Raw genomic sequence first — 26,158 nt, 5'->3', positions numbered from 1 at the left:
ATACAACTGGCGCCACGTAGCGAAAAGCAGAAACGACTGACGCGCTGTTGTTAACTCGGCTATAACCGCGTAAGCGATGTCTACGCCAATAAAGAAGAGGAAGAAGATGTGGCGTGATAATAGTTAATAGGTAAAGTCGTCTCGATACTCCCCAACTTTCATATACTGCATATAATAATTTTCGTTTTTCTAACAAACCTTACCTCTGCCCGTGTATGATTTATATATAATAATACGTATATATTAGAATATATAATTTTCGACTTCGATCCTCTTTGACATTCTAGATGTGGCATAACAATAGTTAATAGATAAAATCGTCTCGATACTCCCCAACTTTCATATCAAGCGGCACTAAAAGCGATCTCCTCCTACGAGATCAAATCGCTACTAGTGCAGGAGTGTAGAGAACGGCTGAACAGCCTAGCGGAACGTAACCAGGTGCACCTAATCTGGGTGTTTGGTCACAGAGGTATAGCCGATAACGAACTGGCTGACGAGCTCGCCCGCTCCGCAGCCTCCAACAACATGGTAGGACTCAAACCCTTCACTGGGGTGGGTACCCATATCTTAAAGGAGCGGCTCCGCAAGGAAGAAGAAGTAGGCAGGGAAAGGCATTGGAATGCATGGGATGCGACATGCAAAGTTGCTAATTGGGGGGTACAACCAGAGGAGGTCTAAATTTGTAATTAACCTCCCTTTGGATAAACTCAGGCTACTGGTCCCTTTTTATACCGACCACTGCAAGCTGAATAGGCACTTATATAACATGGGCTTATCCGCTTGCGCTAACTGACGCAGGACTAAGGCACTTGGATCCATAGTTTCCGAATAGAGATCGCATCACCTCACTAGCACCCAGCAGAATATTGGACTTTATCAATATGCTGGGGCTAGGTGAGTCCTTGTGATTTAGGAGAGGGCACAATAGACCTAAGGTCGCGGTGCATTCCTCATTTATTAGTCTTAAAATCTCATGTATTCTTCAAAAGTTTGGTAACAATTTTCATTGCAATTAAATTATGACAACTCTTCTAAAAGTTTTGGAGAGTGCAAATTGAGAGAAACTATAAAACTCCTCGGTTTGGTTATAAATAAAGCCTTTAGCCGCTCATCAACACCTTTGAATCTAATAAAGTCAGGTGAAATTGCATAAATACTCAATCTGGGGTCATTAAACAAGTGCTTGTTTATTAGCTTTGCATTCAGCCTATGCGCATACATAAATAGCAAATAATAAGTATTTTTATTCAAATACAAGTGCGGCGCTGATAATTCCATTCAACTCGGTACCTCACCTATGATTAACTTATTTGAGTCAACGATTTGTTATAATTTTAATTATACATTTTTTCAATTTCTTATTTGCAAATATTTTATGTCACTTTATTGTTTTCTTTTTCTTCTTCTTGCTATATTTCAACGAAGGCTATGCCATTGACCTGAAATGCAAATTGTTGTCAATTTGTTTTAGCGCTTAGTCGGCGCTGACTTTTCGGCTAGAAAAAATTCAAAAATTCGCTTTTTCTTTGTGTATGCCGCGGAGCTGCAGTGCGGCGCGCTGAGTGCAGTTATTCGAGGCCTCGGCAATAGCAACAGATATTGTGCGTATTTGAGTTGGAAAAAAATTGATAAATATTTACAAGCAGCGCGCCACTTCCGCGTGGTGCATGATATATTTATTATGTGTATATGACCTTTCTGCAGATTGCATTCCATGAAGCGGATGATAAAATAGTTCCGCGCTGCAAAAGGTCGTCACTAATTAGTTAAATTTGTTTTATAATTAATTATTTAAAATTATCAAATAAAAAAAAATTTATCCATGGCAGTTGCTGACGCACATGCGTACACACTCACACACTTATTGCCATAATTGAGCTCATAATGAGCTTAGCAACATGCGCGTTGTGAGCGTCCGCCATATGCCGAACGCATTGCGCCCCTTGTTGTGCTACTGATAACACCCACATGTGCTCGAACCAACGAACAAATTGATAAGCGCGATAACGAAGAGGCACAGCAAAACATAAACAGAGAGCCGCAGCGCCAATGCGCGGAGAGCAACGTTATTTAGCTCGAACACCGTGAGTGAGTGCGTTTGAGCAGAAATGATCACGCTTCGATCGCGTTTGAGTGATTTAATTTTTTGTTGTTTTTTCGCTCTTTTCATATCACTCAAACATGTTGCGCGCCGCAAATGCACTCAAGCGAATGACATGGCAACGTTCTGAGCTGCCAAAAAAGCCGGCTACAAATCATGCTTATCAGCAACGCGAGCATGCGCTAGCGTGTAAACAGCGAGAATTAAGCTTTGCTTGTGAATCAAGCTCGTTCAGTGTTTGAGTGGCCGCACAGCTGGATTATAAGCTCTTTCAACGCTTATACACTCGCTTTGGGGCCATGCTGCAATACGTACTCAAGTAGCTGTGCTCGAACGCTCGCTCGATACAGTCGTACCGTACGGTTTGCCGCTTGATTAGCGCAGCATTGGCAGCAATAGCAGTGTTGGTGGTGGTATTCGTGGAGTTGGCGGCGCTGGCAACAGCAGCGGGGGTGTGAACCCCACTGTGTTGTAGTGCTGCCTTCGGCTTTTGCTGTTCGTTCGTTTCGGTTTGCAGCGCTGCGCTGCGTTACGCTTTGCACACCTCGTTTTCGCTTCGCTTTAGTTTGACTAGCGCTTCGGCAAGATTGATTTTTGACTGGCTCAAACACTTAACACGATCGTAGAGCGTAGAACGTCGCTTCGCTGATCGCTCGTTCGCTCGCACGGTCGCTGGTTCGTTCGTGAGGTCGGCTATGAGCTCTGACGCTTATAAAAGTAGCAAGGACATACGTCTGGGCCATTAGTCGAAATCTATTAACGCACAACGCGAAGTCGTCTGAATTTGGCGTTGGCGAGTTTTGAAAACAATTCATTCATTAATTAACAACTCAAAAAAAAAAAAATCAAATAAATTAAATAAACGCGCTTTATAATCAATTAAAAAAATATATTTAAATACAGTAACGTGAAATAAAATTATGTTTAATTTTTTAAACATTTTCAATGAATACAACACGGTAAATAAGCAACGGCTTTAAGAGTTTGTAAAAATAAATAGAAGTAATTAAATGAATTAACAGACATTTAAGCAAAATATGTTTATAAAAATTATCAACAAAGAAAAGTGTTAAAATATTTTCAATGTGTTGAAGCTGGGAGTTAAAGAGCAAATATTTTCAATAAAATTGCTTAAAACAAAAGCGTTAAAAATATTGCAATCAAAGACTAAAACTGCAGCGGTTTTGCAGTAAAAAATTTAGTAAAGAAAAACTTTTTGAAAAAATTAAATTTAAACACACAAAATGTTCGCCAATTCATATTTTATAAAATTGCTAACGCGACAATGCACAACCAACGATCTGCAGCACCTGTTGCTCGTCTTCTTCACAGTGCTGACAGTGATCTGCTTCCTGCAGAGGCTCTTGAACGCCTATCGGGAGCTGCGCAAGCTGCCACCGGGTCCATGGGGTTTCCCCGTTATCGGTTACCTCTTCTTCATGGGCAACGAGAAGCACACGCGCTTCATGGAGTTGGCCAAGCAATATGGCTCGCTCTTCTCCACGCGTCTGGGCAATCAATTGACCGTAGTGATGAGTGATTATAAAATGATACGTGAATGCTTCAGGCGTGAGGAGTTCACCGGCAGGCCGGACACGCCGTTCATGCAAACCCTGAATGGATTTGGTAAGTAAATGCCTATTAAATAGACCGTGAAGTGTGGTAGTAAACTTATTGATTTTTAACAATAGAAAAATTATAAGCAATGAAGTTGTATTTTCCGATCATAAAAATATTGAGTAAAATTGGTTTTGAAAAAAGTGATTGAATTTAGAAAATTAAATAAAAGTTCGGTTTATAAAAAATATCTGAAACAAGAAATAATTTCTTCAAAAAATGGAATAAATTCGAAAATCGAAAAAGTTTTGAAAGTTTTGAATTTTTACATAAATATCTGAAATGAAAAATTATGTCTTTAAAAAAACGTATAAATTTTGAAAATTGCAAAGGTTTTTGAAAATTTAAAAAATATTATTTTTTTTTTGAAATATCTGAAATGAAAAATTATGTCTTAAAAATTAATAAAATTTGAAAATCGAAAAGTGTTTGAAAAATTAAAAAACAATATATTATTTTATTAAAAATATCTAAAATGAAAAATTATGGTTTTAATAAATGTATAAAAGGTATAAATTTTGAAAATTGCAAAGGTTTTTGAAAATTTACAAAATATTATTATTTTTTTTGTGAAATATCTGAAATGAAAAATTATGTCTTAAAAATTAATAAAAATTGAAAATCGAAAAAGTTTTTGAAAAATTAAAAAAATAATATTATTTTTTAAAAATATCTAAAATCTTGAAATTTTAAAAATAAAATCGAAAAGTTTTTGAAAAATTAATAAGATATATCTTGTTTATAAAAAATAATAATTACCTTAATGAAAATATTCATAATAATTTTATTTCTAAAGTACAATTATTATAGTTTTAAAAAATCGATTAAAATTTGAAGCTCGAAAAATAAAATTCGTTCACTAAAAATATTAATTTTGTCTATTAAAAGTTTTTGACATAATTAATAATTTTTTCTTTAAAATTGTTTTAAGTAAAATTTATAAATTTATATGCTCTTAATTAAGTTTTTGAAAAAATTAGTTTTTGATTTCTTTAAAATTGTTTTAAGTAAAATTTATAAATTTTTTGCTCTTAAAATATTTTTTCTTTTTAAGTAAAATTTATAAATTTTTTGCTTTTAAAATTTCTGTTCAACAAATATAACGTATTTTTTTTGTGAATAAAAAAAATCGAAATTTGCACACCGTGCAAAAAGTAATATTTTCTTTGAATATATTTTATGCTATAAGTATTTATATTGTAAAATAATTTTTTTTATTTTAAAAATTAAAGTAAAATTAAAAAAAAAATTAAAAACTTAAATAAATTTTAATATTTTTTATTTTAAAACTAATTTCAATATTAATATATTTTATTTAAATTTTTTTTCTTATATTTTAAATTAATTTTAATAAACATTATATGTTAAAATAAAAAAAATAAGTTTTTGGTTTAAATATTTATATTTTTGGTTTTGAAAATTAATTGTGTTTAAGTTGTTATTTCAAGTATTGTGTGCCAATATTTTAGTATTAATAAAAAAATTGATTTTTTGCTGGTTTTAAAACGAAATAAAATTTATTTGACATTTTAAAAAAATTTAAACAAAGAAATATTTCGTAATATAAATTAACTCAATATTGACTTCAAACTCATTAAATGGAGGGTGTGATTTCTAGAAAAACACTTAACAACAAATGTGAAAAATTGAGTTAATTTATATTATGAAATATTTTTTTGTTTAAATTTTGTAGTAGTAAAATTAAAAGTAAATGTATTTTGTAAAATTAATCAATGAAAGAAAAATAAATTCTTTACTAAAAAATATAAAAATTACAAAACTAAACAAAAAGTTATAAAATTAAAAAAGTGTTTTTTTGCAAAAAAAATTTATTTCAGAAATTTTCTGAAATGCCTGATAAGTCGTTTGTTATTGAAAAAAATACGCCAAAAATATCAATTTACAAAAACAGCAAAAAAAAGTCACCAAATATTAAATATTTAAGCCCAAAATTATATATGTATATATATTTCACGGTAATATGAGCGTTTGAAAAACCCGAAATCATGAATAATTGATAAACAAGCAAGAACAAGACAAATTGTGGGAGCCACACAACAGAAAAGCGCAAAATCGGCATAAATTATTGAACAATAATAAGGCTTTAATTATCTTTTTTTCATTATTATTGATTTTTATTTACATTTCAAGCGCATTGGAAAGCAAATCAAATTTCATTTGTGCACATATCAATTAATACCGCAATAAATATTGCATTTTTTGCGGTCTTTTTTAAATTTTTTCGAAAAATTTTTCACACTTTACGACGATCACGTTTTTTAACGCGGCATTTTACGCGCAATTTATATGCAAATTGTTTGCCTTTTTCCCTGCTACGGTTGTTGAAATAATTTTACTTTTATATCGCATTTCTTCCGCTTCGTGTTGTTGCTGAAATATTTTGTTGTAAATGCAAATTTCCGTTGGCGTTTGCTTTTTTTGCTTCTCTGATTTGTGTTGCCTTGCTTGGCTTTTGTGTTTGTTGTTTTGTTTGGCTTTTGTTTTTGTTGTTCTGCTTCACATTTGTTTTTGTTGTTTTGCTTGACTTTTGTTTTTGTTTTTTTTTTTTTTGCCTGGCTACAGCAGGTGCTCTTGCTTGAGCGACGAGAAGTGCATTATTTATTTATCATTCCACACTTCACTTCAAAACCAATTGACTTTTTTGTTATTTTTTTTTCTGCGCTTGTGCAACATTTGTAAATATTGCTTGCTGCTTTGTGTTTTTGTCTTCTTTATTTCGCTTGGATTTCTTTTATTGGCTTTTGACCACTTTTATCACTCACTCCCGTGCATGTTCGGCTTATCGCGTGCGCGATTTCGTAAATTTCCTTTACTTTCAACTGTGCGTGTGTTTCTGCAGCATTAAGTAGGACAGTCAGGCAGCCTTCCACACACACACACACATACGCAAACTCAAACGTAAAGGCATACATCTTTTGCTACCCTCACGCTTTGGAGCCGGCGATTTCCAGTTGCCATGAAATGGTTCCGTTTCAGCGTCAGCGTCTTCGCTTTACGCTTTGTTTCATTGTGATTTGCTTTTGCTTTTTCAATTTTATTTTTGGCTTGAATTTTATCACATCTCATTTGGCTTAAGACTACCTCAATTACCACCGCTGCAAAGCTGAAAAAGAGTTAAAATTTTAACATCGATTTTTTGTTTTTGTAAACACCGTGAAACACAGTGCCTTAAGTTATTTGCCAATAACGGACGTAGAAAAAGTTTTCAAAATTAATTGCTGGGCATACATACATAACAATGTGGAAAAAAAACTGTATGTATGTCTGTGTAGAAATGCATTTCTACTTCATTTTACCGCCGTTTCGCATCCTTTGTGGGATTATTATTTTGGCGCAATTTGTTTGGCGACAAATTACTTTGGTAAAAATTCCATTTTCTCTGCGATAAAAGGGTTCCGCATGGAATTTTATTAAAATTTCACCAAGCAAAGCGTCGAAACTGAGGCGCGTGAAACTTTCGACATGGAATTTTATAGTAAGCAAGAATAACAGTATAATTAAATGTTGAGAAAATATGCCTAAAAATGAAAATATACTTGTATAAAAAATGTCAAGTGCTCAGAAAACTAACTACATGAAGGAAATTAACTTTTTCATTAATTTAATTATTAATTTAAACCTTAATTTTCAATTAATTATTAATTTTTAACAAAAAATATATGTTTTGAACATATCTAATTTTTTTTATTCTCATTTTCTTTCAACCTTTTAGGCATTATCAATAGCACCGGCAAATTGTGGAAGGATCAGCGTCGTTTTTTGCACGAAAAACTACGTCAATTCGGCATGACTTATATGGGCAACGGAAAGCATGTTATGGAGAAGCGTATTATGGTGAGTTTTATCAATTTATTTTTAAAAAATATCATGCTCAACATACAATCCACATATAGCCCACATACTAGTTTTTAATTATTTAACAATTTTTTAAATTTTTGAAGAAAAATATGTTTCACACATAACCCACATATGTTCCACATACCTTTCACTTATATTCCATACTTAAAAACGAATTTTCGAAAGTAAATAAATAGTTAATTACAACAATTTCCGTTTTACATTAAATCTATATACATAAATGCGTTCCACAAAAAGCATTATATAGCGAACGACATTTTTTAATTATTAAAATTTAAATTTTTGAAAAATAATATGTTTCACACACGATCCACATATAGTCCACATACCTTCCACTTATGTTCCACATTTAACAACTAAAATTCAGAAGTAAATAAATAGTTAATTGCACAATTTCCGTTTTACAACACAATTTTTTTATTATATATGTACATGAATGCGTTCCACAAAAATATTGCAGGCAAATAATAAACCTAACTTTTCATGCTATGAGCTGTTTATAACTTCCAATTTTACGTGCAAATAAAATCCACGTGTTTATAAATTCCAATTTTACATGCATACAAACTCCACACTGCATCCTTACCGCATTCTACAATTGCATTCTCTTCAATCTTCTAATTTGTATCCTTTTCCGCAAATTTTTCTTTCGCACAGACTGAAGTACACGAATACATGCACAATTTACGCGTCTCCGATGGCCAACCCATGGACATGGCGCCCGCTATCAGCGTAGCCGTTAGCAATGTCATCTGCAATATTATGATGTCCGTACGTTTCTCCATTGATGATCCGAAATTCCGCCGTTTCAATTTTCTCATCGAAGAGGGTATGCGTTTATTTGGTGAGATACACACCGTCGACTATATACCCACCGTACAGTACTTCCCCTCGATTTTGACTGCCAAGACGAAAATCGTCAAGAATCGCGAGGAAATGCAGCGTTTCTATCGTGACGTCATCGATGAACACAAAAAAACCTATGATCCCACGAATATACGCGATTTAGTCGATTTCTATTTGGCTGAAATTGAGAAGGCCAAGGACGAGGGACGCGATGAGGAACTGTTCGATGGAAAGAATCATGGTGAGTAATTCGGTATTAGACGTTAGTTGTAGAAAAGTTCAATTGTTGTTGTTTACAAGCATTTTGTTGCATTTTTGCTGCTGTCAATACTAATTATTTTTTATTTTTCCTATTTTATTTTCGCTTCTACAGAGGAACAAATTGTTCAAGTCATCATCGATCTCTTTTCCGCTGGCATGGAGACAATCAAAACCACTTTGCTCTGGATCAATGTCTTCATGCTGCGTAATCCCGAAGCGATGCGACGCGTACAAGAGGAACTCGATCAGGTGGTCGGGCGCCATCGTTTGCCTTCCATAGAGGATTTGCAATTTTTACCCGTGACCGAATCGACAATTTTGGAATCGATGCGTCGCTCTTCGATCGTGCCGCTCGCGACTACACACTCGCCAACAAGGTAAGTCGTTTGAGAGCGCCCACCTAAGCGCTGAGTTAAAGCAAGTTGTTAGAATAGTGAGCAAAAATGTTTAAATATATATATACATATGTTTGTATGTATATAGTATATATAGTATGTATATGACAGGTGTTACATATATATTTGTGGGTTGGTTTGCTGCTTTCATCGTGTTTGGCATTGTTTTTGCTTGACATTGCTGTCAGAAATGGGTGTATGTGAGCGTATATTGTCACCGCGTCCGCTTGTATGAGTTACCACATTTAATAGCTGCGTGTAGTATTTGTTATTGTTAAGTGGCTGCATTATTAGCGAGGTGTTTGCTGCTGCCGCTGCTGCTCTTTCATCATATTTACGGTAATGACCGGTTGTGCTGCCTGCTGCCTACTGCCATTTACATTTTCTGCCTGTTGTTGGCATTGTTGTAGCTTGTTACTTTGCAGGCGGAAAATTGCGCGCTTTGCCGTGCCCGTTTTTCATTCATGCCAATGCATTCATTCATAAAAAATGCGCGTAACGGCACAACAACAAGAATAACAATGAGAGTGCTAATAAATAATTGCACAGCGGCATGAATGCACACACACACATGCATACATGTATAGATGTATGTCTATGTGCGTGTACTTGCTGGTCATAAAATCCACTAGAGGTGTTTGCCAACGTTTTCCATTCATAAAAACGCGCGACGAAAAGGCTGACATGTTTTTTGTAATTTTTATTATCGACCATGAATTTTCAAATATTTTTTTCTCTAAATCAATTGTATGAAATTTTAATATTAAAAGATTTTTCTTATTAATTATTCATTTTAATATTTCCTTCCAAAAAAAATTTTAAAAATATAAATTTTTTCAAAACCAATTTTTTTAAGTTAAAAAAAAAATAAAAAAAAAAATAAAAATTCATTTTCTTTAACTTGAAAAAGTATTAATTTAAATTTTTGTTAATATTTTAAATTATTTTTTTAAATTATTAAATAACTTAAATTAATTTTTAAAACTTAAAAAAATAAAAAAAATAATTTTAATTAAATTAAAGAAATTAAGATAATCAAAATCTTTTTTTTTATTTAAAAAATATTAATATGAATTTTTATTAATATTTTAAATAAAGTTTTTTATTAAATATTAATTAATAATAATTTAAATTTTCGTTAATAACTTAAAAAAATAAAAAAAATAATTTTAATTAAATTAAAGAAATTAAGATAGTCAAAATATTTTTTTTATTTAAAAAATATTAACATAAATTTTTATTAATAATTTAAATAAAGTTTTTTATTAAATATTAATTAATAATAATTTAAATTTTCGTTAATATTTTAATCTATTTTTTTAATTTTAATTAATACAAACTAACTTTTAAAACTTAAAAAATAAAAAAAAAATTTAATTAAATTAAAAAAATTAAAATAATTGTTTTTAATTTCAAAAATATTAATATAAATTTTTATTTTTATTAATATTTTAACCTAAGTTTTTTATTAATCATTAATTAATATTAATTCAAATTTTTATAAATTTTTTTAAATTAATTTTTTTCCCATAATTTTAATTTTTTTTAACTAGTAACTTTTCTTTCATATTTATTGCTAATATGAAATCAACAATTTTATGAGATTAGCTATAACGTCATTTCATTGCATTTGCTCCAAACGAATTTCTAATGCCTCAGCGCATTGGCAATCAGCAAAGTTCATTGCTCTCTGCGGCTATCTACGCATTTTTCATTGTTGCACACACGGCAATCAACCGTCAAATTGATACGTTGACGTGCATCAAAGCGTTTTGCGTGCATATGAACACACACACACTCGCGCGCACATACAAACGCGCAGCGACAAACACAGCTGATATGTCAAGCGAGCGCATCCTTTTATGCAAAGCACTTGTCACATGCTTTGTGCGTCAATATGTAATATACGCAATAATCTAAAAACTACACTTGCGCGCACACACACGCACGCATGCATAAGCGCACTCGGATGGGCGCGCGCCATTCACTGCGGTGCGATGCGATGCGTAGTTTGGCCCAGTTTTGCACGGCGCGTTGCTGATTAAAAACGCACTTGGACGCCACAGCCGCAGCAACCGCTGGCACGTTAGCTGCTGCGCCGACGCCAACACCAGTTATAAGCGCCGCTGTGCGATGTTCCATTGGCACTTGTTGCTTGTGACGCGCACTTGCCCGCGTTCACGGCTGACAGCGCGGCAGTGGTGGGCAAGCCAGCTGCTGCTGGAAACGTGCCAGTTACTGCTGCTACACACATACATACAAGCGATTGAAATAAGAAAAATAAGTTTACAAGCTCTATAGTTTGTTGTACGTGTGTGCGTTGGCAGGCGCGTCAACAGCGCTGTCGGCAGGCGAGGGGCGCAACTTGCACCTGATAAGCGCGCACGAAATGTGTGTGGCAATCAAAAAATATAAGCAATTGCGCAGCTTCACTGATTACAACAGCAGCAGTAGCGTGTTTGCCTTTCCATGTATATACCTGCATACATATTTATGTATGTGCTTACGTCCATATATGCTTTATGATCTTCACTTGCTGTCATGGACGGGCATTTGCAGCAGTTTTCAATTGAATTGCAGCTAAGGCTTCTGAGAAGCGCTGTCTAATCACTTGATCCGTTTCTTTTTAGCAAAAAGCAATTAATATTATTAAATAATATACACAATTCTCGATTTCATTTATAAATTTTATAAATGTATGGGCGCTAAATACTGCGAAAATATAAGCAAACACAAACGAAAAGCATTTTGCGAGCTCAGCAACATTTTACAGCAGCCTATCAACAATGTTGCTTATAAATAATAGTCACAGCAACATTGTTAGCATTGTAGCGTTGCCGGCTTTTTATTTCATATTTTGTTTTTTAATAAATAAAATCAACTATTCTGCAAAAACTCACCACGAAAATATTCACCATACTAATCAACACCATATTTCTTTTTCACTTTCTTACAGAGATGTTGAATTGAACGGTTACAAAATCCCCGCCGGCTCACATGTTATACCGCTCATCAACAGCGTACACATGGACCCCAATTTGTGGGAGAAACCCGAAGAGTTCAATCCACGTCGCTTCCTCGACTCCGAGGGCAAAGTGCGCAAACCAGAGTATTTCATACCGTTCGGTGTGGGCCGACGCATGTGTTTGGGTGATGTGTTGGCGCGCATGGAACTGTTTCTCTTCTTCGCCTCGTTCATGCACAGCTTCGACATCACGCTGCCCGAGGGACAACCATTGCCCAGTTTGAAGGGCAATGTAGGCGCCACCATTACACCGGAAACCTTCAAGGTATGTCTAACGCCGCGGCCGCTCACGCTGAAAGCTGATGCCATGAAACCACCAGCTGATTTACAAGACGCGCGCACGTTATAAGTCAGATGTCAAAATGTTTGACATGCGCGCTTATAACTAAGTAAGAGCGAGAGAGAGAGAGATGTGAGCGTGGGAGTAGTGTATGCTGCAGGCGACTACATACAGTTGAATAACGTACGCGCTTAGCAGTGCGCGCACAACAGCGTGCGTATGAAGTGGAGACAGCGCGCGCGTGCGCACTCGCGCTATGTTGCGCGTATTTATGCGCGCACACATTGGCAGACGAGTCGGCGTACCAGAGCACGGTTTTGTTCCTAATTGACGATTTCTAATTGTCGATAAAACAAACAACAAAATATTTAGTACATATTTTTTAATGACAACAACGAATAAGCTATACGATTTTTAAAATTTGCTATGTATAATTATTATATATAGTTAACTAAATAGTTAATATATGCATTTGTTGCATATACGCAGATGGAGAGAGAGCAGAAAAATGAAGAATGAAGTAAATGTATTTTTCTAGTTTTTAAAGTGAAAAAGTAGCGAGCGCTTACGGGTATGTGAAAAGGTGGCCTAAACTAAGCCGTCTTTTTGCTACGCAGAAGACAATATTTATTTGTTTCATAGTATTTTTTCTATAAAAAATTTCAAATAAAGCGCATTTAATACAATATTTCACAGATAAATGAGAAAAGCTGCCGCTTTCCGCGCATATTTGCATGTTTTTTAGCATTAGCGCTGGGTTTTTTTTATCCGTGAACACTGTATTAGCGTTGGAAGCGCTTGTGAGCATAGTTAGTTACAGTGAGTGCGCATTTACAGTTTTTACAGTTTTTACAGTTACTTGCGCAGCTGTTTATTAATAACGCTTTTGTTGCTAACGTTTTCAGAAAAAGCAGCTGTTACCAAATAACGGTAAAAATGCGCACTTACATATAATATATTAAATAGTTTAAACGCTACAGCAGCCTAGTAATCAAGCAACCAACAAATATTTGTCAACAAGTTCTATTCTAGCACCCCCAAGAAGCTGTGTTCAGTAGTTTTATTTATATTTTGTTTTTGTATAAATTATTAATGAATATATGTACAACGCATAACTACATACATACATATGTTAATTCATAAGCGAAACATTTAGTTTTAAGAAATCATCAGCTTAAGTTTAAAACAACTGCGGGTTAGTTTTATACTCCATGTAAATGTAACAATTATATCCAAACAGTTTTTGTAGCATAATTTTAAGCGCACAATACATGCGTGTGCAAAATGTGTGGAGCTACAGAAAAGACGTAGTAAATAAATGAAATAAATTTACTTAAAAGCATTTTTTTACATCACAAATATGGCAACAAATAGCGAAAACCCAATAGTAAACCCAAAATAGACAGCAAATAGTCACGTATACGCCGTGTAGGCCACAGCATGCAGCTAAGACTTATGCGTAATACAAACATTTAATTGTAGTATACAAGCTAACAAATGCTGCGCGTCAATGTGCATTACACCAAAAAACAACAACAACGAAACCACACACACACAGTAAACATAAATACACTTATAGCATATACACACACACACACATAAGTATGTGCATATTAGCATTGCATACAAAATTAACGAATTTTCAATTTCATTTGAATTTTTTAATGTTTTTGTTAAACATACACACATATGCAAGCACAAGCATTTGCACATATAAATATCATTTGCACGCAGTTTTATAATTAGTTCACTAGTTATGCGCTTTTTTGTAGTAAAAATAACCAATTTTCATGTCTATGTATTTATATATTTTTATACAATATATATATATGTATATGTAATTTTGAAAAGAATACAAGCAACTCACACATACATACATATTGAAAAGAAATTACATAAAACAAAATACATTAAAGACAAAAAAGAGATTTTTATAAACTAAACTTAAATTGTGTTTGATTTTATGTCCTTCTTCACCGCTACAGCTTTATACATGCCCACGTCATCGTCCTTGACCAGATCCTTCATGTTGCGCAAGGGTGTCGCGACGATTTCATAATATTGCGGCACCAATGTTATGCCATTTTCACCGCGCACACTCATGATTTCGTGCTCCTGCGATAAGCGTATGTAGAAGCCGCGTATTATGTAGCCGGCGTAAAGGAAGAGCATCATGCGAGCGAGTTCCTCGCCGGGGCACATGCGTTTGCCTGTAAAAGTGGGAGGGAAAATTTTAACTATAAATTATTTGTATATATGTGATGGTTTTTTTAGCGACCGTAAATATTTCCGAGTTAATTTAGAAAAATATTGTCATTACTTGACCGGTTAAAATCCGGGTACATAACGGTTACGTATAACCGATTGCCGTGGAATGAAAGAATTGTCCTAAAAAGTGTGCGTTGTAGTGACCGTAAATATTTGCCAAATAATTTAGAAAAATATTGTCGTTAATTGACTGGTTAAAATCCAGGTACATACCGGTTACCTATAACCGGTTGACATGGAATGAAAGAATTGTCCTAAAAAGTGTGTGTTGTAGTGACCGTAAATATTTGCCAAATAATTTAGAAAAATATTGTCGTTATTTGACCGGTTAAAATCCAGGTACATAACGGTTACGTATAACCGATTGCCATGGAAGGAAAAAATTGTCCTAAAAAGTGTGTGTTGTAGTGACCGTAAATATTTGCCAAATAATTTAGAAAAATATTGTCGTTACTTGACTGGTTAAAATGCAGGTACATACCGGTTACCTATAACCGGTTGACATGGAATGAAAAAATTGTCCTAAAAAGTGTGTGTTGTAGTGACCGTAAATATTTGCCAAATAATTTAGAAAAATATTGTCGTTATTTGACCGGTTAAAATCCAGGTACATATTGGTTACCTATAACCGATTTCCGTGTAATGAAAGAATTGTCATAAAAAGCGAGCGAGATACAGTCATCATATTGTCAATTTTGCTAGATCTTGTTGACTGTTACACGAGAGAATCAAGGATCAGCTTGCTCTGACTGAAGTAATTTATTCTATGTGTATATAAAGTTCAATATAGATACCACTGGGCGCAGATATGCACTTTGTCTGCCTTAACATAGTTTTAAAGCGGATTTGCAATAAAATTTGGTAGCAATTTGGTTGCACCAAGGTGTACAAAAATTGTCGGAATAATCTCACATTTCCTTAAATACTTAGAAGCTATTCATAAATAAACAACTTGAAACTCAAGTTTTTGGACAAATATTTAAAATTTAAAAAATATGGTTTTATGAAGTATTTAAGAAGAAATTGCTAAACTCTTGGTGCACATTTTTAATCACTGATGCCTCAATTTAAGGAAGTGCTTGACTTATTCAAAGAGCAGTGTATGCTGAACCGTGGAAAAGGAAAGAAAAAAGCAACAACCTCAAGTATAAATCAGATTTTTGAACAAAACAGGAAGACGAGATAAATTCATAATTATCCAATTCTGAACACTAAACTTGCTTTTAGACAAATGTTTATACGATCAGAAGAAGTTGAGAAAATATAGTAGGTATTCCCTGGACAGCTGGGTAATTACCTATAGATTTTTGTACTCTTTGAGTTGTTTCTGGACGAGACCTAAGCAGCATCATATATTGTTAGCTAAATAGAATTAATTAAGCTACTGACTAGTCACTACTGTACTAGATATTTCGAAGCACTGAATTGCAAACCGAATCGATAATTTTTTCTTCCTAAATTGGGAAACCTTTTTTATGTTCCCATGAAGTTTGATCTTCATATGTCAATCAGTGTGTGTTTGGCAGCCGTTTGTTTTCGACGCGAAAGGTTTCTCTGGCGATTTTTACCATAGAAAAATATTGAACAACGTGTTTGATTTAAATTTTGCATTTCCAATGGTATCATGGCAATAGAGTCACCGAATATGTTTCAGATATATTATGGGTAGTCTTTTTTTTCTTCTTTTTTATAACGAACAAAAATTTTTAATTACCAGAAACCACTCAGGGAAGGTCGTGAAGTCATTGTTACTTATCTATGTTAATGTCGAAAAGGTTTGAGAAAGCGCTTAAAATCCGTCGTGTTAACAGCACAGAGATAGGAGACGATCTCACTACCTCTTATGGATCATATTTTGCTTAAAATTTAAGGTATGACGCGTATCAATACTAGATTCATATTGAAAGACCTGCATATTTTGCAAACACAACGTCGAGTAGGGGTCACAAAAGAGATATTTGACAACATAGCTAAGATCCTTATATTCATCATACGCTTTATTACAGGTGACGAGACGTGGATTGGAATATGAGGTCCAAAGTGTCCAACAAACAACATAGCGAGTGACGCTCCAAAAAACAGTTCCCACGACAGTCGGGTTTATGTAACCGGAACGGACTCGGATCCGGAACGGTATCGAATTTCCGGTAGCGTTCTGCAGCTAGAACAAAAGCAACTACGTTGCAAAAATCTAGACCGAGCAAACCATAATTCGTCGAAGCCACTGAAGGCCATCCCAGCGGAAGTTTATAAGAAGTCTGTGGGCAATTGGATTAAGCTTGGGCATGTTTGTATTGGCTCAAGAGTCTGGTTTTGAAAGCAATAATAAAACTTTCTAATAAAAAAAGTGAAAATATGTGATTTTTGCGAGTCCGGGTCAAATTAATCAGATGATATGGTACATTTAGTTAAAGACCAACAAAACCTCGACTTTCATCCTTTGAGTATCTTAAGCTTTTGCGGCTAACAATAATTCTATGTTAGATCGCTTCCTGTAGAGACGTTACTGCTTCATGTTTTAGGAATGTCAAAGAGAATATGATGAAAAACTGCAAGCTGTTAAGAGTTTTTGAGTTTGAGAGGCTCGCAGGGTGAATTTGACTTTTGAGCAAGTCCCAACTTCCTTCCTTATGAATATATATTTTCCCGTAGTTCCTAGGTGGAATATAGGGCCATAGGGCCTTCCTTATGAATAGTTCAACTAAAAACCATTGCCTCTGCAGAACTTAAAGGAAAATCAAGGTCGCTGTATTACCAAAATAATGTCGGCTAAAATTATGTTACTGCTCAATTAGACATCTGAATTGAATATTACCCGTCTGGAATGGTATAAAATCCGCAGGCTGGCAGTATTGGTCATTGTCATCCAAAAACCGGCCGGGCCAATACAATTCCGGTTCGATCCACTTGAGACGACTCATATGTGCAGCCCACTGAAGTGGAATGATCATGCAATTCTTAGGTATCAAACAACCCTGAATGGTGAAGTCCTCCACAGCGCCATGCGGTATACCCAGCGGCACCACCGAACGTATGCGCTGTGTTTCGGAGATGCAAGCGCGCAAAAAGTGACACTGCTCCAGATGTTCCAAGTCGAACTCGTTATCGGGTATTTTTAGAAGTTCCTACAAATTCAGGCTTTCAATTTTAGAATAACTGATATTTACAAGCGAATTGGAAGCTAATTTACCGCTCTGAGCTGCTCCTGCACCTCCTGGTACTTGCACATGTAGAGCAAAAACCAGCGCATTGTCGCCAAAGTGGTGTCCAGCCCCGCGCCAAACATATCCGCCAGCAGATGCAGCAGCTGCTCCTGCGTGTAGTAGATGTCGGTGGACAGACGCTCTTCGGCAATATCGGAATCCTCACGACGCATGCGCTCATCTATGAAATGATCCAATATATTGAAATTCTCGTCGCCCACCGCTTTGCGTTGTTCCCACGTCTGCTCGCGCTTCTTAATGAGGCTATTGTAAATTTCATGTGTGCGCGCCTTGCCGTCGAGTAGGAAACGTATGGAGCGCAAGTTCCAAGGCAGGAATCTGTAAGCAAAATAAAAAAAAACACAAATTAAACAGAAAATATTTTGTGTATGTTTGAGTGTGTGCTACCGCAGCCAGGGCAGGAAATTCACTGCACCTGAGACGCCCATTAATTTGAGACCCTTCTCCTGCAGCTGGAGCAAATATTTCCACGTGACGTCATCGCGCGCGTATTTCACGCCAAACACCAAGTCGTTGATGATGTTGCCCAATGTGTGCTGCAGCGCGTGGTGTGGATCGAAAGACGAATGCTTCTTGGAATCGTCTCGGAAAGACTGCGAAAAAAAAACCCACAACAACAACGAAAAAGAGCAGAGAAAAAAGCATTTTAAAAACGAATTTCGCAAACATTCACTTTCAATAGCAGGCAAAGTGTTGTCTGTGTGCGCGCGCTTCCTGTGTTGTTGTTGCTGCAGACTGTCTGGCTTTCTGGCTGCTGCCGTCGCACACTTTCATGCCAATGAATTTGCGAATTAATTTGAAGCACTAAACTAGCCAGCAGCCAGACGTCGCGCAGCTGAGTCATGACAATTTGTTTTTGTTTTTGGTTTTTTTTTCTTGCTTACTTTTGCACTTGTGTCTACATGTGTGTATGTGTTTGTATGTGTGTTTGTTAGCTACCTTCATGCATTCTATAACGCCGCTCTTTATTCTCTGCTCCATTGATTTACGCGCGTTGCCTTGTTTTTTTGTCATGCCCAGGTCTTTCAGCCAGTCGATGACATGCTTGCGTTGATTGCGCCACAGCGCACCTTCCGAGCAGATGAGACCTGCGCAGCCAAATGGCGAAAAAAGCACACACAAAAGAAAAGAAAAGTTTTTAGCAGACCAGATCAGAACATCATCAAAGTAAGGAGGATATTAATGAAATCGAAAGTTACCGTTGCTTCGAACACATAAATTTGCTTGCCAGTTGGCGAGACAATGAAAAAATGCGCGCGCGCATATACACACGCGCACGCAGTTACACGCGCTCACCGCACGCCTGAAAGCGGCGCAAGTTCGCTGCTTAAGTCTTTTGAATTTTGCTCTGCCGCAGTCGCAACAAACACGCACTCTTATCTAGATACATACATACATATACATATATATAGACTCACCGAATCCACCCATTATGCCGTGCGTTACATAGAGCGGTGCGCGCGCGGTGAACTCCTCGCACTTCAAGAATTCCCGCACCGACGCCGCATCGGCCAACACCACCACATCCACATTGCCCAGCCGCAGCGAATAGACCGGACCGTATCTCTTCGCTAATTCCGTTAATGTTTTGTATGGTTCGCGCTTATTGAGAAATGGCAAATAGCCAAGTATGGGCAGGCCCCAGGGTCCGCGCGGATACTTGCGTGCACGCCATGCGCGCAGCACCTCGCTGATGATGACTAATAGCGCGAGCAGGCCAAACAGCGCCGTGTACTGTTGAACAGAATTGACAGCATTGAAAAATAACAACAAAAACGTGAAATAGTTGTAGTGTGAAAAGCATTCAATTAAATTTCGTGCGTTAGTGGCAGGATTCAAATACATATACAACGCTTATGAAGTTATGCAGACACTTGCTATGCAAAAATTCCTTGGCAGATACGTAATTTCACGCGAATAGGTGACTTCACTTCCTTCTAGGAAGCGTGAGTACGCTTGAATGACGTGTGTAGTTTAGGAATTCGGTTTAAGTGATTGTGATTAATTTTTAGTTTTACTTAGAAGAATCTGCAAGTGTGCTTCGGCATTCAATGAAAATTCGCTTACTGTATCTAAGTAGCAATTTTTTATAATAAAATCTCTGTTCTTGAATGTCTTAAAGTAGAATACTTAGAATAATTTAACGTTTTAAAGTAAGAGTACTTAGAATACCTTAAAACTTTCCAGAACAGAGATTTTGTTTAATAAAAATTGCGACTTAGCTACAGTAAGTGGGTTTTCTAAGTTTAAGACTTTACTTTTTACTTTAAGACGTTCAAGAACTGAGATTTTATTCAATTTATAAAACATTTCATTAAATGTCGAAGATCTACAGTTATTGCGTCCAATTTTTTTTATTTTTCAGACAAAGCTTTCCTTGCTCAAATTTCAAAATCTTTAATACACTCTATCCTATCTAGACCATCTCAAATCAGCTTCAATTTTAGGTAACAATTTATAGTCAAAAGTTGTGCAAATATTTCATCTTTATTTTATCGCAATTTCCAGCTTACTTTTTAGGGTATAGATTACAGCAAAATAATTGAAGTCTCAAAAAATTTAAAAGTACGGTCACTAACCTAAAAAGTATGCTAGAAACTAAGATAGAATAGAGGAATAGGTTTGTTAACATTTGACTAGTAATCACAATATATATGTCTGCCTAAGATAATTCAAGAAGTTATTGTTAAAGAACCTTTATGTCAATTTCCCTTCACCTTGTAATAAATAAATAGTAAATATACATATATTATTTATTTCGCTGTTAAATTTTAATTTTAAATAACAAACTACTTAAAAACACTAATTCATAAACAAATTGGTTCGGCATTAAATTTAGTGTATGGAAAAATTTAGTTTCAATAACTGCTACAATATTTTTATTGACTTTTAAACATATTTTTTTCTACAGTTATGTATACTATAATTCCATTTTAATCGATTTTTTATTCGACATAAAGTAAAAGTGCAAAATCACTTTTTTAATGACTTCAATATTAAGTTTGAGTTCTAGTGTTTGCTATTAAACAATCATAGAACATTTATCGAAGTCACAAACCAATCCAATATTTTATATGGAGATAACCGCGCACAATTGTGACATTAAGGAGTTATATACAGTTAGAGTTTTCAAAAAATTGATTTTTTTTATTTTATGTATATATATTTAAGGATACACACAGAAAATTTCTTATCGTTCCGGTAAATATTTTCGAAGTTACACGCAAAATTTGAAAAGGCTTTTCAGAGTGCTTGGAAGTACAGAGCAGTTTTCAAAGTCGGAGACCAATATTACTCAAAAACGGCTAAACCGATTAGTCTCATATTTTGGCATGAGTTCCTTAAGAGATCAGTAGGGTAGTCTGGGCTGTTTTTTGACATTTTCTTTTTCATAGAAATTTTTATTCTACAATAGAACTTTTTTCACATATCATGAGGTATATCGTGGAGTGTATAAACAATTTTTTTCGGAATTTTTTGATGACATCTGTCGGAGAAATAGCTGGGTGAATAAGATGCGTTTTTTTAATGGCGGACACGATTTCTTATATTTGGATCATCTGAAAACCCAATTTATTCTTAAAATATACGTGAATGGTTATCGTCCCTACTAGAATCATGAAAAAATGTTGATAAATAAAAAAGTAATTGACGTTTTTTTTTCTTAATTTTTCCCCATATTTTTTTACATACATAAATTTTGTCATAACATTGTCAATAAATTATAAAAAATTATGAATCTAGTAGGGATGATAGCCAGGCGTTTTGTGAACATTAAAAAAAAATTAAGCAAATCGGTTGAGTAGTTCGACCGAAATCTTGTCCGCCAGCTTAAAAGAGTGTGTTTTGAGAAAAACGCGTTTAAAGTTTGAGGTGTGCACTCCGAGCGCTCCGAATGTCAAGCGGTATTATTAATTTTGGGCCTTTTTGGAAATCTGCCAATGGCAAAGTGTGTTTCTACATTAATTCTAAGAATATAAGGGAACAGAAAATGAAAAAAAAAAAAAAATTTTAAAGATTACCCTACTGACCCCTTAAATATATTTTTTTATTAATTAATCGAATATTTTTTCTCGACTATAAATATTTTTTGTATAAACATTTTAACGCCCAATTTTTAGTCAAGAAACGATTTTTGTTTTTAGAAAACGCCATTTTGTCAAAAAAAAAATATTATTCCTTATTCCTTCGATTAATTACTAGACTTAACAGTACTTCAACGAAATTTGTTGGGTTTTCAGAGCAACCAGTTCAGAGATATAGTGTTTACCGCAAATCGTCTTTTTTGAGAGAAGTTCCCGGAGATCAGCTGTAGTTCCTTTGGAATTAAATATTTTTACTAATACAAGTCTTAGAATACAGTTAAAAGTAAATGCCACAATATGTGTGCAATTTTTTGGACCAAAAATATTTAAAAGTTTTCTCAGAAAAATCTGGAAAGTTCACTTTTTTGGACCTTCTAACCTTCTAACCTTTTTTAATCTACACTGTTCGTGTGTGGATTAAAAAAAAAACCCGGTCTATAATTTGACATAATTGTAGTTATAGTATAAAGAAATATAAAACATACATACATACATACATACATATGTATTTACATTAGGTGTTTCTTTTAAAACTTTTTTATTTCTTCGTAGATATATAAAAATTTTTTTTTTTTATTTTAAAAAAAAAATTCCCTGAAAATTTATGCCCTTAATTTTGACTTTAAGTACTTACTTTTCAATTTTTCACGTTTCCACATATTTTTTAAAAACAAATGATAAAACTTGCAAAGGAAAAGTTATTGGAAATTAAATTTCGGACAAAAAGGGTATTCACTCTCATGTCATAAAAGTGCTTTGTTTCAGTGATATAAGCGATATAATTAAAGAAAAAGTAGAAATATAAAGATTTGAATGAAGGTTTTGTATTTAAAACTTGATTCAATGACTTTATATGAACTTTTTATTTGAACCTATCACAACCACTCAAAAAATAAGCAATCAATGTCTTTTATTTCACCTCAAATTTTTTGTACGATCTTACCAGACCCGCCCTCTGGTTAATTACTATGATTGATCATAAATCATTATTTTAGTGAAACACCCTAATATACATATAGCACACCAATACATAAGATTAAATATTATTATGTGCATGCCAATAAAATTTCCACCGCTAGTTGTGATCACTTTTACTGAAAATTTTAAATTCATTTATGCAGCAAAATTGACTTCAGAAAATTACGCGGATTGGTCGCCGAAGCGAGAAAGACTTGAAAGCGATTCAACAAACATTGGTGTCTATGTTTCTGAATACATTTATATGCAAATTGTTTTAAATAGAATTAATTATGTTGTTTGTTTGTGGTAGCAAGCGCTGGGGGTCAAGGATTTTCATAAAAATATAACTATTATTTATTTGTGAATATTAATTAATTAACTAATTTTGTATAATAACTATATATTAACATTTTGTTTATCCTCGCTTTGCTGCATTTTTGTGACTGCTAAAAAAAGCCATTTACTAATATTTAAATTAAAAACAAAACACAATTTACATGAGGTCATTAGGCTCGGATTATGAAAATAAAATTTGAATTAAATATTTTTCATAAAATATAAATCAATTAACTACATCGAGTTATTTAAAATTTTGGCTTTAAGTTCGATCACAATGGTGGTTCGATGGATGGAAGAACAATTCATAGATTTTACACGACGATATGGTCATTATTGAAATAAACGTCATTATCATCGTGTAAAATCTATGAATTGTTCTTCCATAATTCCGCTCGTTTCCCACGGGTGTTCTCACACAAACGCCTCAATATGACCAAATGGAACTACCTATTGACCGTCTGTCCCGCCGGAACAAATTCATGTTGCACCAAACCACGAATACCGGAAAAAACAAAACGCATCACCTTGATTTTTGAGCGGCTTTGGCGTTGCATTTTGGTTTCGGCATGTTTTCCCCCTCCATTTCGATGTTTGTTGACTTGTTTGCATGTTAATCTCATAAACGCAAGTCTCATCGACGGTTATAATGCTCTTCATGAATGTGGGATCGGAATTCACACGATCAAGCATGCCCAAAGAGGTCTGTTTAAGGTACTCGTTTTGACAAAAAATGCAGCTTTATCGGTACGACTCGAGCGAGAACGCGTTTGATGCCCAAAATATTCACTAAAATCATTCGAATTCACTATACCGACTTGAGCAGCTGCTCTTAATAAACTGGTTGACAGATCGCCCTCATATTTGACATAGTATTTATTTATTTATTTTAATATGACTTGTAAATAAACTTACAAACATATTAGAAAAAAAAGAAGGAACTGGCTACTTAGGCCTTCGTCCCATAGACATATTATTTAAGGACAGTCCTATTAACTTAGAAAAATATAATTTTTGAAATTTTTTTTGCTATATTACATTTTAATGCAGTCATCAATTAAGCTACAATATTAAGTTTACACAACGTTAGAGCTATGTGAACCTCACACCGAAATCAGACACTACAAACCTACTCTAACTCCTAAATGAAATAAAAGTAAATGTCATTAGATTCTTCAGCGGTAAGTACAATGAAGAAATCGAAATAAATTTTACACATATGGTGCACGGAAGCTCTTCAATAAAATGTTCGACATCAAAGAATAATTTTTAAAACTCTCCTGCTAACTAATATTGGGTAGTCGAAAAAGTCTTTTCGTATTTCTAATCAAACTTCAACTTACTTTTTTTATATTTATACTGATAAATATATGCCACTTTGGTCGACCACTTTTTGCCATTTTTCCTCTAAAGACATTATTCCATCAGTGTAAATCGAAATTTCGAAATTTCCAGAACGAAAGCGAGCGAACCATTGTTGTGCTACACGAACTAATACAGCATCGTCTCTGTAAGCTACACAAATTTCAATGGTGGCTTGCGTGTCATTCTTCCCTTTTTAATACAAAAAATTTCAAAATATAGCGAATTTCTTTATTATTTTCACTCATTTTCGAATAGCTGTAACTTTTTTCAAATTCACCGAATTTAATTTTTTTTTGGTTAAATGAAGCTTAAAATCTCACCTTCCCAATACTAAGTATGTGTAGTTAATGTGGTTAGTAGCACTGATGATATGCGACTGCAACGACATCTATTGACAAAATACGAAAATACTTTTTCGACTACCAATATTATAAAAGTCTAGTTCTAATCTGCTTTTGACATCAGAAGGAGCAGGATATGTGTCATATAAAAAGATATAATATTCTATAATTTTGTAACAAATACTCACATATGTACACATTTTATCCGTCATCAAAATCGACAACATGAGATTCGTCTATTCCGTGTAAATAATTTATTTCTAACTAATATTAAAAGTTCTCTAAATAACTACTCCACTTTTCATAAAACCTATAAAATTCCACAAAATTCCTAACTGTTCGTTACGTTCAATGCCGAAGTTAAAGTTTTACTGAAACCAAAACCGATTTCATGCCACAACTAAAGCTCACATCCTCTGGGGAAATGTAAATTTCCTCAAGCACTCGAAACGCAGAAAAAACAAAAAAAGTGAAGCAAATTGAAAAAATTTATGCAAGCGATAAAAAACCGAATTATTTGAAAGAATTGCCTGTCAAAAGGTGGTAATTGCTTATGTGTTTGTGTGTATATATTTTTATTTACATACGCATACGTGCAAATTGTGTATAAAAGTACGTATATAGGTTTGTAATACCTGAATATATTTGAAATAAATCAAAATGTTTGTGAACAAATCAGCCGCATCAGCGATTCTTGAAATTATATGCACAGATCAGTTTTCATCGAGTATGCCTTCACCAGTGATATACTCCACGCATACTCGTAGCTGTAAATCACACCACTTCATTTGCAAGCCTTAATATATTTATATATGTAGATATGTTTTTATAGGCATTTCACAAATAGTGCATATATCGAAATTAGTATATTTTGAAATTTGAAATAAATTTTATTTTTAAATAATTATAAAAATAAAAAAAGTAAATATTAATAATCTTTATTTGTAAAAAGTACGTGTCACGTTGTTTGTCCGCGATAGACTCCTAAACTGCTGAACCGAAAGTAAAATTTAGCTCACTGTATCCAGTTTGAAGCAACTTAGAAGATAGGATCGTCAAAACAATTCATAAATAAGGAATACAGTGAATACTCTATTAAATGAATGCTCTATTGAGCGGACATCACCATTAACAAATTGACCTGTCCCACAATTTGTTGGTATTTATTAAAT

The 26,158-nt window shown here is 34.2% G+C and overlaps 2 protein-coding genes across 2 annotated transcripts; one reads left to right on the top strand and one right to left on the bottom strand.

Annotated features, from left to right (window-relative positions):
• Positions 1 to 2,727: 2,727 nt before the first annotated feature.
• On the top strand, positions 2,728 to 14,356 carry LOC126760039 (cytochrome P450 18a1). The gene is made up of 5 exons (XM_050475380.1): positions 2,728 to 3,730; positions 7,455 to 7,576; positions 8,258 to 8,687; positions 8,820 to 9,084; positions 12,059 to 14,356. The coding sequence occupies exons 1-5, from the start codon at positions 3,349 to 3,351 to the stop codon at positions 12,474 to 12,476; spliced, it is 1,617 nt and encodes a 538-aa protein (XP_050331337.1). The 5' UTR covers positions 2,728 to 3,348; the 3' UTR covers positions 12,477 to 14,356.
• Positions 14,259 to 25,347, bottom strand: LOC126760037 (cytochrome P450 306a1). The gene is made up of 7 exons (XM_050475379.1): positions 25,175 to 25,347; positions 19,318 to 19,633; positions 18,839 to 18,987; positions 18,287 to 18,492; positions 17,866 to 18,217; positions 17,491 to 17,800; positions 14,259 to 14,617 (listed from the first exon to the last, which is right to left on the bottom strand). Exons 1-7 carry the CDS (start codon positions 25,211 to 25,213, stop codon positions 14,352 to 14,354), a joined length of 1,638 nt encoding a protein of 545 aa, XP_050331336.1. The 5' UTR covers positions 25,214 to 25,347; the 3' UTR covers positions 14,259 to 14,351.
• Positions 25,348 to 26,158: the final 811 nt, after the last annotated feature.

Source organism: Bactrocera neohumeralis, chromosome 5, assembly GCF_024586455.1.
Source record: "Bactrocera neohumeralis isolate Rockhampton chromosome 5, APGP_CSIRO_Bneo_wtdbg2-racon-allhic-juicebox.fasta_v2, whole genome shotgun sequence".
In the NCBI taxonomy this organism is placed as follows: domain Eukaryota; kingdom Metazoa; phylum Arthropoda; class Insecta; order Diptera; family Tephritidae; genus Bactrocera; species Bactrocera neohumeralis.
This window is presented reverse-complemented; position numbering and strand designations above follow the sequence as displayed.

Bases quoted from the DNA above. Each gene is read 5' to 3' on its own strand.
- LOC126760037 (XM_050475379.1), bottom strand. From the start codon at position 25,213: ATGTTGTCGATTTTGATGACGGATAAAATGTGTACATAT. The intron at 17,801-17,865 runs GTAAATTAGCTT...CTGAATTTGTAG, and splicing joins TGCAGGAGCAGCTCAGAGCG to GAACTTCTAAAAATACCCGA. The intron at 14,618-17,490 runs GTAATATTCAAT...CCACTTTTACAG, and splicing joins TTTTATACCATTCCAGACGG to GCAAACGCATGTGCCCCGGC.
- LOC126760039 (XM_050475380.1), top strand. From the start codon at position 3,349: ATGTTCGCCAATTCATATTTTATAAAATTGCTAACGCGACAATGCACA. The intron at 7,577-8,257 runs GTGAGTTTTATC...TCTTTCGCACAG, and splicing joins TTATGGAGAAGCGTATTATG to ACTGAAGTACACGAATACAT. The intron at 8,688-8,819 runs GTGAGTAATTCG...TCGCTTCTACAG, and splicing joins GTTCGATGGAAAGAATCATG to AGGAACAAATTGTTCAAGTC.